Source organism: Pogoniulus pusillus, chromosome 23 (genome assembly GCF_015220805.1).
Source record: "Pogoniulus pusillus isolate bPogPus1 chromosome 23, bPogPus1.pri, whole genome shotgun sequence".
In the NCBI taxonomy this organism is placed as follows: Eukaryota; Metazoa; Chordata; class Aves; order Piciformes; family Lybiidae; genus Pogoniulus; species Pogoniulus pusillus.
The window spans coordinates 17,013,480-17,030,455 of record NC_087286.1 but is presented as its reverse complement, the minus strand read 5'-3'; the positions used below and the strand labels follow the sequence as shown (position 1 = coordinate 17,030,455).

The window sequence follows — 16,976 nt, the reverse complement described above, 5'->3', positions numbered from 1 at the left end:
ATTTCAGAAACTGAATTTAGTCTTAGGACAAACACATAAACTGATCAAAAAGAACACCAGTTATCTGTCCATCAAAAAGGAAAGCAAAAGGCAGTAATAGAACAGTTCAAATTAAATTCACACTTGTGAGTTCTCATATAACAATTCAGTGACTGCTTTCCTAGGGTCATACTTCAGTCTAAATGGCTGCAACGGTTTGAGTTATACTCACTAGAAGAAGAGATACAAACTTATTTTTGTCCAACTATCCCTTTTGAGGTTGCTTCTTTCCTTGTTACTACAACAACAGCATAAATCTCTGATAACAACACCTTAGAAAGACCCACATGTTACTAAAGTAGATACATTTAAACAAACTGAAATCTACAAATTGACTTTATGTAAAATTAAGAACTATAGGTAGATGACAAATCCTTCAGATCTGCACTTCCTGTTTTCTCCCTTTGCATACAGTTGACCTAAGGGAAAAAAAATATGCTAGCAACATCCTCAACACTGCTTAACATCTCTAGGACACCTGCTTTCTCTAAGATTGAAAAAGCAGCTTAAGCAATTTCACCAGTGGAAAATATGAGAAAGCACCATAAATTTCAGCACCACAGAATTCTACTCCTAACTCTCTAGATCATGACCCCAGATGTCAATGCACTAATAAAAAACAAACTTTCCACTACAGCATCACTGAAGACAGGCAATTTTAAAATCTTTTTAATGCTACAACAATTATTAACGTTATCAAATTCATACTATGTGGAGTGGGATATTCCTCTGAAAAGAAGCTACAGGTAGCTGTGAATAAAGCCAAACTATGCTTTAATTCTTGACTGAAGCTTAGAAAGCATTTACATCCATAGTACAGTGCAAGAAAAAGTACAAGAGAGGCTCCTCTGTCTTCAAGTAGGAGCTTCAAACAGAAAGGGGCTTTTAAGTTGCAACACTCAAACCAAGAAGTGTTAAATTGTCTACTAGAGCCCTCACCATCAACTAACAATGATGTTATCTTAACTTCAGCACAGATGAGCACAGCACACAGGCAACAGAATGAATTTCCCACTTTCAAGCCCTTCTCAACAGCACCCCATGAAATCCAAATGAACAGCCCTCCCATGAACAGTCTGCAAGACAGTACTAAAGATTAAAGTCTGGTACTCTAAGTCTAAAAGCACCACAGTGATACACTATCCTACCTCAGGCAACAACACCCTCACAAATCTCATCAACTTGGAGTAAGCAGCAGATTTTGCCACCAGTTCACACCTCAAATTGGTCTAATGTCTCCTCCAAGATAAAAAAATCCACTAAATAAATACAGCAAGAAAGGTGTGAACAGGACTTCAGGTTATGTCAAATAGGTTGACATAAGGTTTTTAAACTGGGTCATCATAAGCAGAAGCAAACTTTCTGGCTAAGTACTGGATAATAAGCAGTTACTATGAAGACAAAAAAATGTTTGCTTCATTAGAAAATGGTGATGTAGAAGTATATCCAGTAACAATTTCAGATTCTCCTACAAGGAATTTCCCAAAGAGCATAAATACCTTGGAAGAAACGCTGATGTTTAACTATACCTCAGTGATGCAACACGGAAATTACTTAAGTGTAGAAACCTTGTAAAAACTGGAGTTTCCAATGTTTTAGGACTACAAGAAGCATAGTCATATTATTTAATAATTATATGAGATAAACTGTCTTTGCTGTCATTTTCTCTCATTGGTGACAGAAGTCTGAATAAAGTCGGGAGGTGTGCAAATCAACTACTGCTTGTAAAGGGGAAAAGAAAAACCAACACAAAACAAAACAGTGGCTGCAATACAGCTGAGACTCACTCCTCCTCCATTTCCTACATATCAATGAATTAGCACTCCTACTCAGAAGCTCCAAACAATTAAGCATGGTACTACAACTTAATCTCCCTAACAAAATCCCCTGAGGGAAAAAAAAGAATGAGGCCATATTGATTAGCAAGTCTCAATTTTCTTTTAATATTTTGGAGATAGTTTCTTTGGGACAAAGAATTTCAAGCAGAAGGTTCTGTGAACACAATATATACTTACAAATTCACTTGCAGAAAGTTTCCATTACTCTGTTTAAAATCAGGGAAGCAGCAGCTTTTCCTGAACATGCATAGTGCTATGTAGTGACAAATTCTTGCTAACTTAATCCCAACTTAAAAGTTTCCTCTTCAGAGTAGACACTATTCAGAATCAGCAATTCTATACATACATGCTGCTGTAGAAAGATTAAAAGAGAATCTCTACCACAAACTCCACCAGAATCCCTCAAAAAGATTGGTCACAGGCAGAACTATGACATTTAGTAGCCTTAATAAAAAGGCTGCAGTAGAACCAATGCCTAATCACACACATAAAAAAGCAAGAAAAAAAAAGGCACTGAATTTCTCCCCTCTTTAACACGCCTGGAAAATACTGTGACATTCTCCTAAATTTGCATCTCAAGGTGTATCAAGTCTAGCTGCCCTCCAAAGGCATGTACAATTTTGTCTCATTCATTTTTCCCCCATTTTTATTTTGTAGTCTAACGTGAGTCTTGTTCATGTCCCAGTTACTTAATAACCATATCCAACAAGAAGCAAACTCCACTTCAACACAAGATCATTGCTTAAGCACTATTAATATTTGCCAGTTGAAAAGAACTTTGCTTCTCTAAGACCACAGCAACGTCCATGAAATTTTCAGTAAGTCATCACAAATGAGCAAGCCAACTTGAAAGCATTCAATACTAGAAGAAGCAATTGCTTAATAAACTTTTAAATAGAATTGTTTAGTTTCAAAAAATCCTCTATGATTGGGCCTATCCATCAACCCAACACAACCACTGCCATCAAACCACATCCCCAAGTGCCACATCCCTGCATTTCTTGAATGCCTTCAGGCATGGTGACTCCACCACCTCTCTGGGCAACCCATTCCAAGGCCTGACCACTCTTGTAGAAAAGAATTTTTTTCCTAACATCCAACCTAAACCTCCCTTGGCACAATTTTAAGCCATTTTTTCTTGTCCTATCACCTGTTATTAGGGACAAGTGACCAGCCCCATCTCACCACAACTTCTTTTCAGGGAGCTGTAGAGAGCAATGATGAGCCCTGAGTCTCCTCTTCTCCAGGCTAAACAACCTCAGGTGCCACTTACCAGCCTGTTCTCCAGACCCTTCACCAGCTTTGTTGCCCTTCTGTGGACATGCTCCAGCATCTCAATGACCTTCTTGTAGAGAGGGGCCAAAACCAAACCCAGTATTTGAGATGCAGCCTGACCAGTGCCAAGTACAGAGGCACAATCACTTCCCTACTCCTACTGGTCACATTATTCCTGATCCCTGGGCCAGGATTCTACTGGCCTTCTTGGTCACCTAAGCACACCACTGGCTCATGTTCAGTCAGTTGTCAACAAACACCCCCAGGTCCTTCCCTACATGACAACTTGTGAAATGAGTAGGCTTAAACAGACTACTCTTTCAGTTCAGGACATGCTATAGCACATATACATTTATTACACTATAGATACACTACAAGCATTATGATTCGGTTGTGAATGGATTTACAGCCCTAATTTCAGGCTGGATGTTTAGTATAGTTGAATAATGGTATTGTGCAATGGGATTTTCAAATATCTAAAGCATAGCAGGTAACAAGACCATTTGTCCCATTAAATAATTCTCAGTTATGCATTTAAAATTCAACTAGCCTTTCCAGGAACGTCCTTAGTAAAGGAAAATATAACTCTCTACAAAAGCTAAGGTTATGTTTACAAATTCAAAACCTATTCAATAGTTGTCTGGTTGCTTAAGTTATCTAATTTATTTTCCCTAGTCCAGTAAACACTCTCAAAATGTCTAGAGAGAGACTGCAGTTATTAGTATAGGCAGTGTTTTGCCAGTAAAAGAGATGAACTTTACACCGTCTGAATAAGCAAACTATTCAAAGTACTTAACTAGAAAAGAGATGAATTGCTGTTGATGTTATTCAAGGGGGACACCTGACATGAACACATCACCATCACTGAGTGAAATAAACACAGGAGGAAAAAAATAGGTAAAGCACATGACCTAATACCTACAGAAGAGTTTATGCACAAATGTGCCTTATTTTTTTTCGTTAATGCACATTTTAAGAAAGTATTTTTTTGGGATTTTTCCACACTTAAGAAGCTAACAGGTATGCCTGAAACACACTAAATGAGAAGTGCAGGACAGATCATAATTTCTTTTCCTCATTTTTGTTACTGACAGATAGGAATAATTTATACTATGTTCCTCTGACAAAGTCATTACCATATCTACCTTGGAAAAGAACTGAGGAAAACTGTTGCTCTGGAGGACATAAAACAGTATGAGATTTAAGAAATCTAGGAGACCAAGAGAGCAGAACTAATCTGTGTAGCTGGGATGGTGCTGTAAATACTGCTTTTTAAAAGCATTTCCAGAAAGCCCACGTGCCTAAATACAGCAGATTTCTATAACGTATTCAAATACACAATGCTTCTCTTTAAAAAAAGAGCTTAAAAAAATTAATGTTACTAGGGATGCAGATATTTCTACAGCCACAGATGTAACAGATTTGAAAAAGCAGGAGGGTTTTTTTGGAAAAGTTTAACTATGCTGAGAACTTTTCCATAGGAAAGCACTGATCCTGACAATTTAACACAACACTTAGTTTGAGCCTAGTAAAGCCCAGCAGCAACACAGAATCATGTCCATCATCATGGTATTTTTCAAACTGTTTTAAAAGAAAAGCTGATCTTCAGATTCGTTGGAGAAATAGATTAAAGAACATTGCTGTCAATAATAAAAAGCACTGAAATCATCTCACATTTTTAGGTAGAGTTACAGAATAAATTTGAAGCTCTCACTTCACTAAAACAGGCCAGAAATTACTCCAGGTTTTACTACATATATATATGGAGTACTGTCAGTTTTGAAGTACACTAAGGAAAATCAGCAAGTAGTAGGAAACTGAAGATTAATTTGGGGATTTAAGATTGAAAAACACATACAGAGATGTCACAGTAAACATTTTCTTCCTCTTAACAGTGATCAGGCATAATTTCTCTGGAAGGACCCACTAGATGGGAACTGAGCTCTATACACATGTAAAAGCAGATGTGCCTCCAAGCTCTATTCTTCCCCACATGAACACTGCAACATCTGGGGTTTAATCACCTACCCACAGGGAGGCACAAGATGAACCATTTCCCTTTACACTTTCCATAGCTATAACTCTCTAAAAGCAAGAAAACGGTCAGAAGGAATTTCATTTTAGCAAACTAGACCCACAACCTCCCCCAGTAAAAAACACATGAAAGAAAGAACAAACAAAGCCTAACAACCCACACCGATTTTACAGAAGGCATTTCCTTCTGAGTCACAAAATTGTATGCCTTCAGCCACTGCCTCCTAGTACCAGAGAAGGTATGAACTGAACCAACACCTGCAACTAACATTCTGTAACTGTTCTATAAACATATGAAATGACAGTGTTTAACACACAGCTTTCCCTGCATTTTTCACAATGCCACAAATATTTAAAAATGGGGAAATGGGATTTGACAATTTTCTCCAAAATTCCTTTATATTTTCTCACCATTGTGCTAGTTCAACCATGATCAGGCTTTATTGTTATTTAATTATTCAGAATGATAGCAAAAAGGATCAGCAACTTTAGTTTCTAAAACACAACTGGTTTAATCTTCTTAAAAGCAGAAGTTTCCCACCTCATCCTGTAGCCATATTAGTCTCTAGGCCCAGAATTGATTCTCACATTCACAGGCAAAGCTAAAGCTAAGGATAGGAATCAGAAAAATGGCTAACAAAGAACCAGATGTCAGTGTTAAATCCTCGTTCTATGTCCAATTAGCCTCTCTGCTTCCTTTACAGTCACAATGAATTACACAGAAAATGTCCAGATAGGTCAGCAGACTTCATATATGGAGGGAAGGAAAAAAAACACACAACACCTGAATACAATTTCAGTCAGTTAATTCTCTTTGTAGACTGACTTTATTATCTTCTGCATTTGAAAGCTGTCCTGAAAAAGACTGTTGCCTATTTCAAGGAAAGCTTTAATGCTAACAAGCTCTTTCTGCCTGTAACTCAGCTCCTCAAGAAGTTCTGCAAGACACAAATACTTCCCGTCAAGTGAAAACTTTTGTATCATAATTCAGCAGAAAACAGATTCTAAATGTGTTTTAATTCTCAACACACAACTAAAACTTTACCTGTAGTAAGTAAGAAAATACATGGAAATGGAAACCAATAGAAACTGATAAACCTAACCAGCTTTAAATATAATCACAGGCTTTTGGGGAAGGTTTTAGCTTCATTCTTCACCAAATTGGCATTACCTTGCTTTAACATGATCTACACATGACGAATTTAAGATGTACAGTATTTCTCTGTCTCAAAGAGAAATCTGCACAAGTTTCAACTGCAGTCATTTTCTTGACTCTCCTCTGAAAATCTGCAGTTTTGCATACTTTCTGAACTGTAAGAATCAAAGGAGAGACCATATTCCAGCAGCTGTCACATTAGCACTAAACCATCAACTCTCTAAGTCCTACTTACTATTCCTCTGATCATATATCCTTCTTGGCTAACACTGCTCTCCGCAGCTATGCTCTTAATTGTGTAGGAGTTTCACGGCTGTTTGAAGAGGCATTGCTCTGCAGAGTATCTACTTTCTGTAGAGTCTTACACTCCTTCCTGTAATCTCCTTCCTGTAACTTTTTACACAGTGGGCCACTTTCACATGTTCCTGCAGATTAATTAGCATTTTCACTTTTGTATAACTTGGCTAGCCCTGTCCTAATGAACATGTGTTATTATTTGCAGTTACAAATTACTGATAGATTCTACAATTTCTTCCTTGTAGAACTAAAAACATGTTGTTACTTGGTTTCAAGAGAAAGTCTGTGCACACTTGAGAGAAAAGTAAAACTTTACTCATCTGTTGATCACAAGTTTCATATTTTTGTGATCTACCAGTTTCTGATCTACAAAATATACAATGGAAACAACGTTTTCTTAGTTGAATAGCTCAAAATATTTTACTCAGTAGCTAAGAATCACCAAGGACAGGAAGTCAGAGAAGTTAGATTAAAATCAGAAAATTAATGACAGAAGTTTAGACACAAAAAAAACCTCCTAGAGATATTTGCTCCCCCTCAAGACACAGAGAATTTTGCACTGAAAACTCTTCAGTTTCTGTTTCTAACTGCCTTGCCTTTTGAATTCAAGCATTTTTAATACTGCATTATACCTCTTTTTGAGTCATGAGAAAAGCAGGATACCAACATTCTATGATTCTATTTCTTCACATATCTGCTGTAGAAACAATGTAAATTTCTGTTCTAAAATTTAGGCAGAAAAAATTATAACATTAGATTCTGACATACTGTTTTTTGGAACTTCCCTCATTCCAGTAGTCACAGAATAGACTGATTTTCCCAAAGTAGTGCAGGACCAAATCACCAAAGGTCTTTAAGTCTTGTTTTCCATTCATTTCAAACACAATACAACACTGCTGCATGCTTGACATAAGAGAGGGCCACAAAAGCTCACTAGGTATCTATTAATCCATCTGATAAAAATGTAAACAGTGAGGTTTCCTGTCAGTCTTATGCTCAAAAATTTACCTTCCTTTCCAGTAACTTGGAGGACAGATTATCTAACTGGACATTATTCTTGAATACTGCTCCAGGAGTCAACTTCTGGTCAGCAGGCAAATATAATTTGTACCATAAAACATGCCTCTTGCTTCACAGGCTTGAAAATAGGAAAAATAGGAACACTGCCCAAGAGGAAAAGGAGTAATGCAAACACATATGTAGGAGAATTACAGGCTATTTCACTGGTTGGTTGAGGGTTATTTTGCTATTGAAGGTCTGAGAAGAACATTCAGCAGCAGGAAAACAGGTAGCTACTAGATTCAAGAGATGTCTTTGACTAATTTACAAAGTGTTTAAAATTCACAGGATCAGCAATCTATTTTAGAAGCTTACACTTCAGAAATTGATGCTATTTAGTTCCCTACATATTCATTACCACAGACTTTCCACTTATTACAGATGAATGAGTTTCAAAATACAGTTTTCACAAAGCAACACTTCCAACAAAAATTTCAGTGACTAGAAATGCTAATCGATGGTATAATTGTAAGGTTACACTCTGTGCATACAACAGCAGGCAGACAGCTCTGATTCCAGGAAAGGGATAAAATAGCAACAATTTGGCAAGCCACAATTGCTCTAGTTAAGATTTTTGTAATAAGCTTTAGCAGTGAAAGGATACAGGTTCAAGACAAAATTTAGACATTAATTCCCTGTATGATTAGAGTAGTGCTTTGAACTGGAAACCACACTTCTTTACTACAGAGAAAAAGCAAACTTGCAAAAAAATGTGTAATACAAGCAAAAGCATCCCACAACTAAATAGCATTCTTTTACTACACAAAATATTACTGGGATAAATGAACAGCTAGGGAACTTAAATGCTTTTTTTCGAGTAATATTGTTAAAAGCCAAAAAAGCTGTTAAATGTCTCCAAGAAAGGAAAGAGAATCTTCAACGACTGCTATTAAAGCAGGGAACATCTGCAGTCAAGTACCATAAAGTTTGCCGACTTCTTCATAATTCAAGGGATAACAATAAGATAAGAACCTTCCTTGACATAAATGCACTTTTTTTTCAAGAGCTGCATTTAAAAAGATTCATTTTTATACTGTGACCAACTACTGACAAACCACAAGCAGACAGAAGCATCAGTGTTGTGAACTGTCTTTCACTGCCAGCATTTTTTCCTTACTGAAGATCTACATAAGAAATAATTATCTGTGCTTTCAGAGGTCTTCCCCTCTATGAAATGGTGTAAAAGCCTGATTTCATAACCAAGCATAGTAAACACCACAAGTTAGGTGCCATTAAACTACTATTTTCCACAGCAAAGTTTATTACAATGTCATCGCCTCTCAGACAAAACAGAGGCAAAGCTTTCTCTTCCAAGTTTTAATGGTATTTGGCTTACTCAATATTTTATACAGGATAGGTAGAAGGAGGAAGACAAATGCATTGCCAGTAAACAATGTTTTTCTTCTTAGAAGACTGCCCTATTCCAAACACTGGTTAACAAATTAATCGAAGGCCAGAAAATAGAAAGCAACCCTAGTAAAAAAGGCTACATAATTTACAAACCACTGTCTTTACTATGGCCTCGGAGGAGGCAACTCATCAGACAGTAACACTTTTCACTGCTTTTTTTGCCACCTTAGGTAAGACACCCAAAAGTGCAAGTTTAATAGGTGGTACACTGTTTCTTCAAAGTAAGAGGTTAGAAGCATGTTATTAAAGCATAATGCTAAGTAAAAATTCTTCCTTTATGTACCAAATTTAACAAATCTTGTATCTAGCCACTATTTTCCCTTTTCCAAAACATAAAACAAGCTTACTAGGTCTATCTGGTAGACTCACTTGAACATACTACACTTAAAATTCAACAATTACATTTAGGAGTTCTTAAAACACTTAAAGATACATATTTCCTGGAACAGATCAACAGTGAAAGCCTTTAGAGCACCTATTTACAGATCTGTATTTTACACTTACTTTCCTCCATTTGCTAGCATATAAGTAAGTAAGTTCCCAGTGTCAAAGTCCTAATAGCCTTTACTCTCACAACCTACACCACATACTACACTCCATTGAAAGACCAAGGACCCCAGCCACCTGAATGTGTAAATAAATAACATTTAATGCCATCATATTCATATCACAAGTCTTTCCTAACATCAATGATACAAACAAAAATTTAATGTTCTATTCTGTGCTTGTTAAAAGCATGATCATCAGCTACTTTTCAAAAGTAATTCTGAACAGTAGCATTCTAAACCTCAAAATCTAAAAAGTAGATATATGAATTACGTATTTTACCATGATTCCATGAACACACACTTTCCAAATTCTTTTCTATTAGAGATCCTCAATAGCAGAGTAAAAAAAAATAAAAAAAGCTGGACAACTTATCCCATAAAATCTCACTTCAGAAACATTGTTAAATATACCATATAAACATAAAGCTGCTTTCCAGCTAAATCTCCTAAACTTTTAAGTAAACTTAAAATTAACCTCCAACTGGAGGTAGTAGCGCTAGTGAAAGTCGAGAGAACACTTCTAATCAAAATGGATAGGGGAGTGCATTACCTCTTTTACACTTGGATGTTGGAGGGGAGGCAGTGGTGTTTGAAGGTGGATCTATTCTCACTATGATCAAGTCTTCTTATCCCAGTTTTGTCCACACAGAGTGAGGAAATGGTTTTCACAGTAATGAATAATTACTTTAACAGCAGCTAACACTAAATAGACTCTAACTCAGCTTCTATCTTTCTCAACCCTCTGCTATGCTTCATTACTCTGACTTCCCTCTTTCCACCTACTCTGCAATTTCCTCTTTCCAGTGCACATTGTGCAGGCAGCTTCCTCTCTCTTGTACCTGCTCTAACGCTCCGTTTATCTCTGGCCGCTGGTCAATGATCAGGCTAATTTAATCAGCAGTTAGCCTCTTCTCCACTGAGAAGGCTGCTAAGATATGAATGAAAAGCCAGCAGTCTGCTTCTGGCGCTTCACTGTCCCTTTGTTATAAGGACTCTGACCTCCTGCAGGAACCCCTTCATGACAGAAGCTCTCACCACTACTTCCATAAAACTATGAACTCAGGATTGAAATTCCTGTCAGAGACTAACTGGAGTATTTTAAATCTCAGAACTGTATTACAGTCAGTAACAGTGGTCATTTACAGTACTATCATTTGCCAATTAAAGAAACACGCAGAAGAAATATTCATAAAAATTCATTTGTATTTCAGGATCAAAACATCCCAAGTTAAAATCAAATTTAATGAAAATAGCCTAGGCAGAACACAGCCCAGCACAATACTTAATGCTGGATATATTCATGCTCTCTAATTATTATTCTAAACACTTCAGTAAGAGTATGGAACAAAGCAAACATACATTTTCAAAGTCTCTTAACAAACATAGCAAGACACCCAGGATTTTCTCCACAACAAGAAACAGCTGAGTACAGGTGGCTTAAGCAAACCTTTTCTGCACAGAGTTCTACTTAGTCTGTCATTTTGAATCCTACTTTTAAGTAAAAAGAGCTGTCCTTTCCCCTTTTTACCAAAGGGTTGCATCTTGCAGTTTTTAATCCTAAATACCTGTATCATCTCATTTATGCATTTAAGTAGGGCTACAAGGATCATCTATGCACTCAGACTGTCCATCCTCAAGCACGAGAATCCTCAAATCTCTGTGCTTCCCTTTTTTCTTTAATGGAAACACTTTTCCACATCTACAAGGCCCTCCATAGTCCTATTCCCTGTAAACAATGCTAGCTTTAAGTCCCTATTTGTTACTGTTACAGAACTTCACACTTGAGTTGGTCCCATAAGACCCCCTAATCTCTTCTAACTCCATGCCTGCCTGTGGCAGCTGACCTATAAATAAGAAATGCACTGAGGGGGGCAGCTGCTCATTGTGTTTTAAATACTTGCATACAAAGACAACGTCCCCATGCATAAAGACCTGAAAGCAAGTAAAAAGTTACTGCACTTTTTGATACTCTGGCTATACAGAGACTCTCTGGAAATCAAGGACCTGACACCAACTTGCAAGTACTTTATGTATTTAGTGCAAGGTAAACCTGGAAGTCTCTCTCCAGAGAAGTGGTTGTGTATAGTCTCTTTCCACACAAACCATGCAGTAAGCAACTTTGAAAAATGCTTTGTTTGCATTATATCAGTCTGGAGGGTTCACCCATAACACACATTTTAAAACCTTAATTGAAAGCAACTGAATTTCTTACCATGGATTGCAGTTCTACAAACACAAGTATTGCAAAAATAGGCTGCAACAAGATCTTTCTGAAGTTGCCAAAGGTATTCATACGAGGAAGGTTTGACCATTTTTTAATTACTGATTATCAATTTAATTATAGCTCACACATTTTATACCTGTACACTTATATGACATTTTGCCAGTTGTCTTCACCACAAGAGCGAATCAGTCATTACTAAATGAGTCCCAAGTATCAGCACACTACATGACAGATTCTCTCTGGTTTACTTCAGAACAAGTGCCACTAACAGATATACAGAAGTAACTTTTTAAACACTAGATTGACAGGGAGAGATTTGATTAACTCTGTCTTATGTTCAGTATAATACCCTAAAATTTTGTTCTGCCTTTGTTTTCTAACAGATGAGAGAAAAAGAGATGATTTGGGGAAATAAATACTGAAGAGTTTCCAGTGAGGCTTGTTTTGCTATATTTAGCTAGATCACAGGAAGACCAGAGTACCTTTGTTGCAGTTGCAAATCAACCACCAGTGATTCTAAAAATTATGAAATACATAGCAATTAAGAAAAACAAACAAAACCACCCCAAAACAACAAAACAACCAACTTCTCTTTCCCTTCAGAAGAATGTAAAAAGGAAAAAACCCAGGATTTTAATGAAAAACTTCAGCATTATTCGTTAAGTATCTTTTTTCCCACTACTATATGTAACTGCAGAACTAAGGAATACCCTACCTCTCACAGTACTTTTCAGTGTTAATTCAACAGCCAGAGATTATGGCAAATTATGTCTTTAGTCTATTAACTAGATGCCAATGTCTGTAATATCACAGCATTTCACCTATATTCTAACTCCTACCTTCAATTCATACTGACGGAGAAAGTTGATTTCTCCTGCTTACATCTGCTCAGGTATGGTTTACTGCAGACAAGTGACAGGATTTAACACACCTTTGGTTGCTTTGAAACCGCAGCCAAACCAGCCTCACTAACACAAAACCCCCTCACATCTAATTTTCATGTAATAGTATAAATGTTCATTTTCTAAAATTAGTATTTCCTTCAGAATTTTGAGGAGTACTTCCTTTTTCCAGTCTGCTATTATATGATGTGCAAAGAAGCACTTTCAGATCAGAATAAATAACATTTTCCACTGTGTTATCTGTCTGGAGAAGGAGTAGGTACAGTAGGATAGTGTTCCTTCCTCTTAAACTGTAAACATCTATGTTTCAGGTCAATCTTCAAGTACTAAATCCAACCAGGCTGAGAACATCAGAATGTCTTTCCTACTTTAAGGCCAATTCCAGCACACAACTATGCAAAAAAACTTGTCTCATCTTCCAGATGTTTTCAAACATGTTAACTCCATTAAGTATAGCTCCACTAAAACAGAATTGCTGGTTGTATGAAAACAAAACAGAGTTGTAAGAGTATTTAGGATGAGCATCTCTGGACTGGTGAAAAGGAGATATTAAGAGAAAAACTGTGTGTCCTGAAAAATAGCATAGAACAGCAGCCTACCAGGTCTGCACATGCATTTAATTGAGACTACTTTGAGGTATGACCAGATACATTGAAGATCAGTGCACTAATAAAAAGATGCATGTTTTTATAATCCATCTACACAAGTATCAATGGTATAGAGTGCCTCTGCATTAATCCAAGGAATCAAAAACAAAGAGGACTTCTAAGAACATAAGTACTACAAACAAATCTGTGGTGTGGAACTAGTATTTTCTAAAAGGCACTTAAAGATATTTTAGTTTTTTTACTGCAGCTATTACAACAAGTAAAAATAGTGCTGCAATGAAAGCATTCATCACAAGTTGTTAACTTTATGTAGAACAAAGTAGCACTGATTTAAAGCTTTAAGTTCTCTACCTCAATACTTCAAATTGTGTCTCGACACAAAAGACCAAACAGCACTTACAAAAGAGAGAACTTTCTTCCAAATTTACTCAGTAACTGGAATATTCTAAAATAAAGCTCTCACCATTTTCCATTAAATGGAAAACACTACTCTTTTTCTAGAAAGTAGAGACAGAAAATAACATCAGCTCAAAAACACTGGCGATAATACCACCATGTATAATATACTGTAAAAACAAAGCAGGCTGACTTGGCTGTGTATATTTCTCTCTAAGATCCTGCCAAGAAAGGCTCTATTGAGTGCTACCTTTGATTATCATGTTCTGATTAAGAGTTCTACATAGCAGCTAAACATGAAGGTTTTCTTCAGTTCTTGTGGGGCTTGGTCTATGAAGCACATAACTATACAGTATAGCACTACAGTATACCAAGACACTGAAAAAAACTCTCTAAAAGAGCTAATATTAACTGCTAGTAAAAATTCCAGAATACTATTTCAAGTTATCAAATGTGCAGTATGTCTAAAGCGAGACACATCAGTTGCAAAAATGAAAAGTTTATTTTATCTTCGTGGTTGTAAGGAAAACTATCATACCTGTAGAAGTAAGAAAATTAAGAGGTGTTACAATGCCTGCAAAATTGCTTCCAAGAAAACCTGCACTCTTCTCATTTCAGCTTTCCAAGGCACATTTAGTGTAACACTCTTACCACCTGAGTGACAACTGCTAAATTTTATAACTTAAGAGAAATGAATAATTGCTTAAATAAATGTTATTAAAGATAACTCACCACCATCCCTCTCTCTAACTCTGTGAGTATGCACACTTTTTGCTTTACTGTGCCCTGTGTTGTCACCATATTTGTTTTCAGGGCTATCAGAGCGCCGTAACATTTTATTTGGTGGTGAAGGATCTGTGGTGTCTCGCATCTTGTCATGACGATGATCACCACCACCGGGGTGACTCTTGGATGAATACTTAAGAGCCTGTAACAGATCACAACAAAACAGGCATTGACATTAGAGATGAAGTTACAAAACCCAAGTTAAAATGTTCTAAATTTTAGATAACTTTCCAGAACACTTTTAAAAATAATTTTCATTTCCTATTAAAAAAAAAAAATCAGCACTACTCTTTCTAATTTTAATTACCTACATTAACACAAGAAGTTCTGTAATTAGAACTCAAACCATTTTCTCCCACTATTACCTCCAATGTAACACTTGCTGGTAAGAAAAAACTAATTTCTCTATCTTTTCACAGATAGACTACACACTTTCAGAAGTAAATGGGCCAAAGTACCCCTGCACTTCTGGAAGAAGCACAAGTTTGTACTTGCTATTAATACAAAATTATGCTGGAAATGTAAAATTTGAGTAAGCCACACAGAATCACAGAATTCTCAGGACTGGAGGAAATCTAAAAGATCATCTAGCTCAAACAACCCTGCCATGGGCAGGGACACTTTCCACTCGATCAGGTTCTTCACATTGTAGCCAAGGCCACTCAGTTTTACCACTGCCTTGAACTTTTGAAATGCTTTTTCAATACTAGCAACCCTGTAGCAAATGTAGTAAAAACAAGAACTATTTTAGGGGCTCAAAACATGTAACTTTTGCATATTATATGTTCATTTATAGAAGTATTTGTTTCATGGTATTAAATTTGAAAGATTTACCAAAACCTACATATTTTGCTTCATTTTAGTCAGCTTTATTCTGTAATGTCAGCTTCCAAGTGGTAAGTGTTTACACTTACATGAACTGTCACTGACAGCTGCCTTGGGCTGTCAATTTACACTTCGGTGGTACAAACACAGAAAAATGTATGAAACAAGTTCAATTCCATGTCTCAAGAAGAGCACTATTACAGTATGAAACATTCCCCAGATTCACACCTTGAGAACTGGATTTTTTTTTCACTAGACACACCAGTGGTCTGCAGCGTCCACTTTATAGGAAACCAGGTTATTGTCAGCAGCTTGAAGATTTGATGGCTTTGGAGCATGCCTAGCAGCTGGCAACTGCAGAAATTAAGCTTTACTGGCAACCCCACTTATTAAGGGTCTAAACCCATACACTGCTCAGGTTACAGTCCACAGCAGCAGTTTTGGGGAGAAGAAAGGACTTGGGGAGGGGGGTGGGGGAAGAACAAGATGCCTTTTGTTTTTAAAAGGAAAACACTCACCTCCCCCTGGATCTCCACTCCACGCCAAGTGACCCGGGGTCGCTCTCCCGCCCCTCGTACCGTACCCTCCCCGACAACTAGGCCCAAGCCCTACACGGCCCTAGGCCGCTCTTCCTCGGCCCGGCCCCACAGGCCTCAGAAGAGCGGCGGAGCACCGTTCCCTCCGCGCGCGGCCGCAGCTGCTCCCCCTTTCCCTCCCCCCGAGCCTGAAACGGCACCGAGGGCCAGGACCGAGGCGTCTGTTGCACCGCGGCCTGCAGCGGCGGCCGAAGCCTCCGCTGGAGTAGCTCGCTCGCTCCCCTCCACCCCGCTTCTCCCTCCCTGCTCCTCCTCCTGGGCCTAGTGGCCGGCGCTTCAGATACCTGGTAGGGCTGCGAGTCCCCCCTGCGGTCGTGACAGCTAGAGAGAAAGCGAGAGAAAGAGAGAGACGTTAACGAACAACCGTTACCGGCCGCCGGGGAAGGGGGCCTAAACATGGCGGAGGAGAGGGGGAGACCCCGCGGGGCCAGGGGCCAGGAAAGGAGGAAGGGATTTACCCATCACTGAGTCTCTGCTGTTTCCTCGCATACATTACCATCAATGCCCGGCCTGTGTGTGTGAGTGTGAGGGGACCAGGAGGGGACGGCCGCGGCCGGGCCACAGGCGCCGAGGGGGGAGGAGGGGGAGGCAGCGCTCCGCCTCGCCGCCGACCGGGGGCAGGGAGAGGGGAAGGGAGGGAGGGGGCGGCTCAGGCAGCTCGGCTGGGAGCAGCGCTCACGGGCCCATCTCCTCCGCCAACAGCGAGAGGAAAGACGCCAGGAACTCGGCCCCGCGTGCGCTGAAACACTCCGGGACCACCGACTCCGCCGCCACCGCCGCCGCTGCTGCTGCCGCCGCGGCCGCCGCCTCCTCCCCCCGCTGCGCCCGCCGCCACCACCGCCGCCGCCGCCGCCGCTCCTCCAACTACATCCGGGAAACTCGGGCGACGCCGTGTTCGTTTAACGTCGGCTCTTTTCGGCTCTTTCCGACACGCTCCGTCCCCTCTGTCCCCTTTGCTCTCGGGCGACTCTGCCTTCGGGAAA

General features: G+C 38.8%; 1 protein-coding gene across 2 annotated transcripts in view; it reads right to left on the bottom strand.

Annotated features, from left to right (window-relative positions):
• The window catches only part of WAC (WW domain containing adaptor with coiled-coil), a 49,349-nt gene that overhangs the window by 32,151 nt on the left and 222 nt on the right, over positions 1-16,976 (bottom strand). Inside the window, exons 1-3 of one of the 2 annotated variants that reach the window (XM_064162779.1) lie at positions 16,452-16,773; positions 16,278-16,314; positions 14,519-14,714 (exon numbers count right to left, since the gene is read on the bottom strand). In XM_064162779.1, the coding sequence (XP_064018849.1) occupies positions 14,519-14,714; positions 16,278-16,314; positions 16,452-16,492 (274 nt within the window). In that variant the 5' untranslated portion in view covers positions 16,493-16,773. Of the gene's footprint in view, positions 1-14,518; positions 14,715-16,277; positions 16,315-16,451; positions 16,774-16,976 lie in introns of those variants that run through there. The other variant, XM_064162780.1, reaches the window with a different exon arrangement.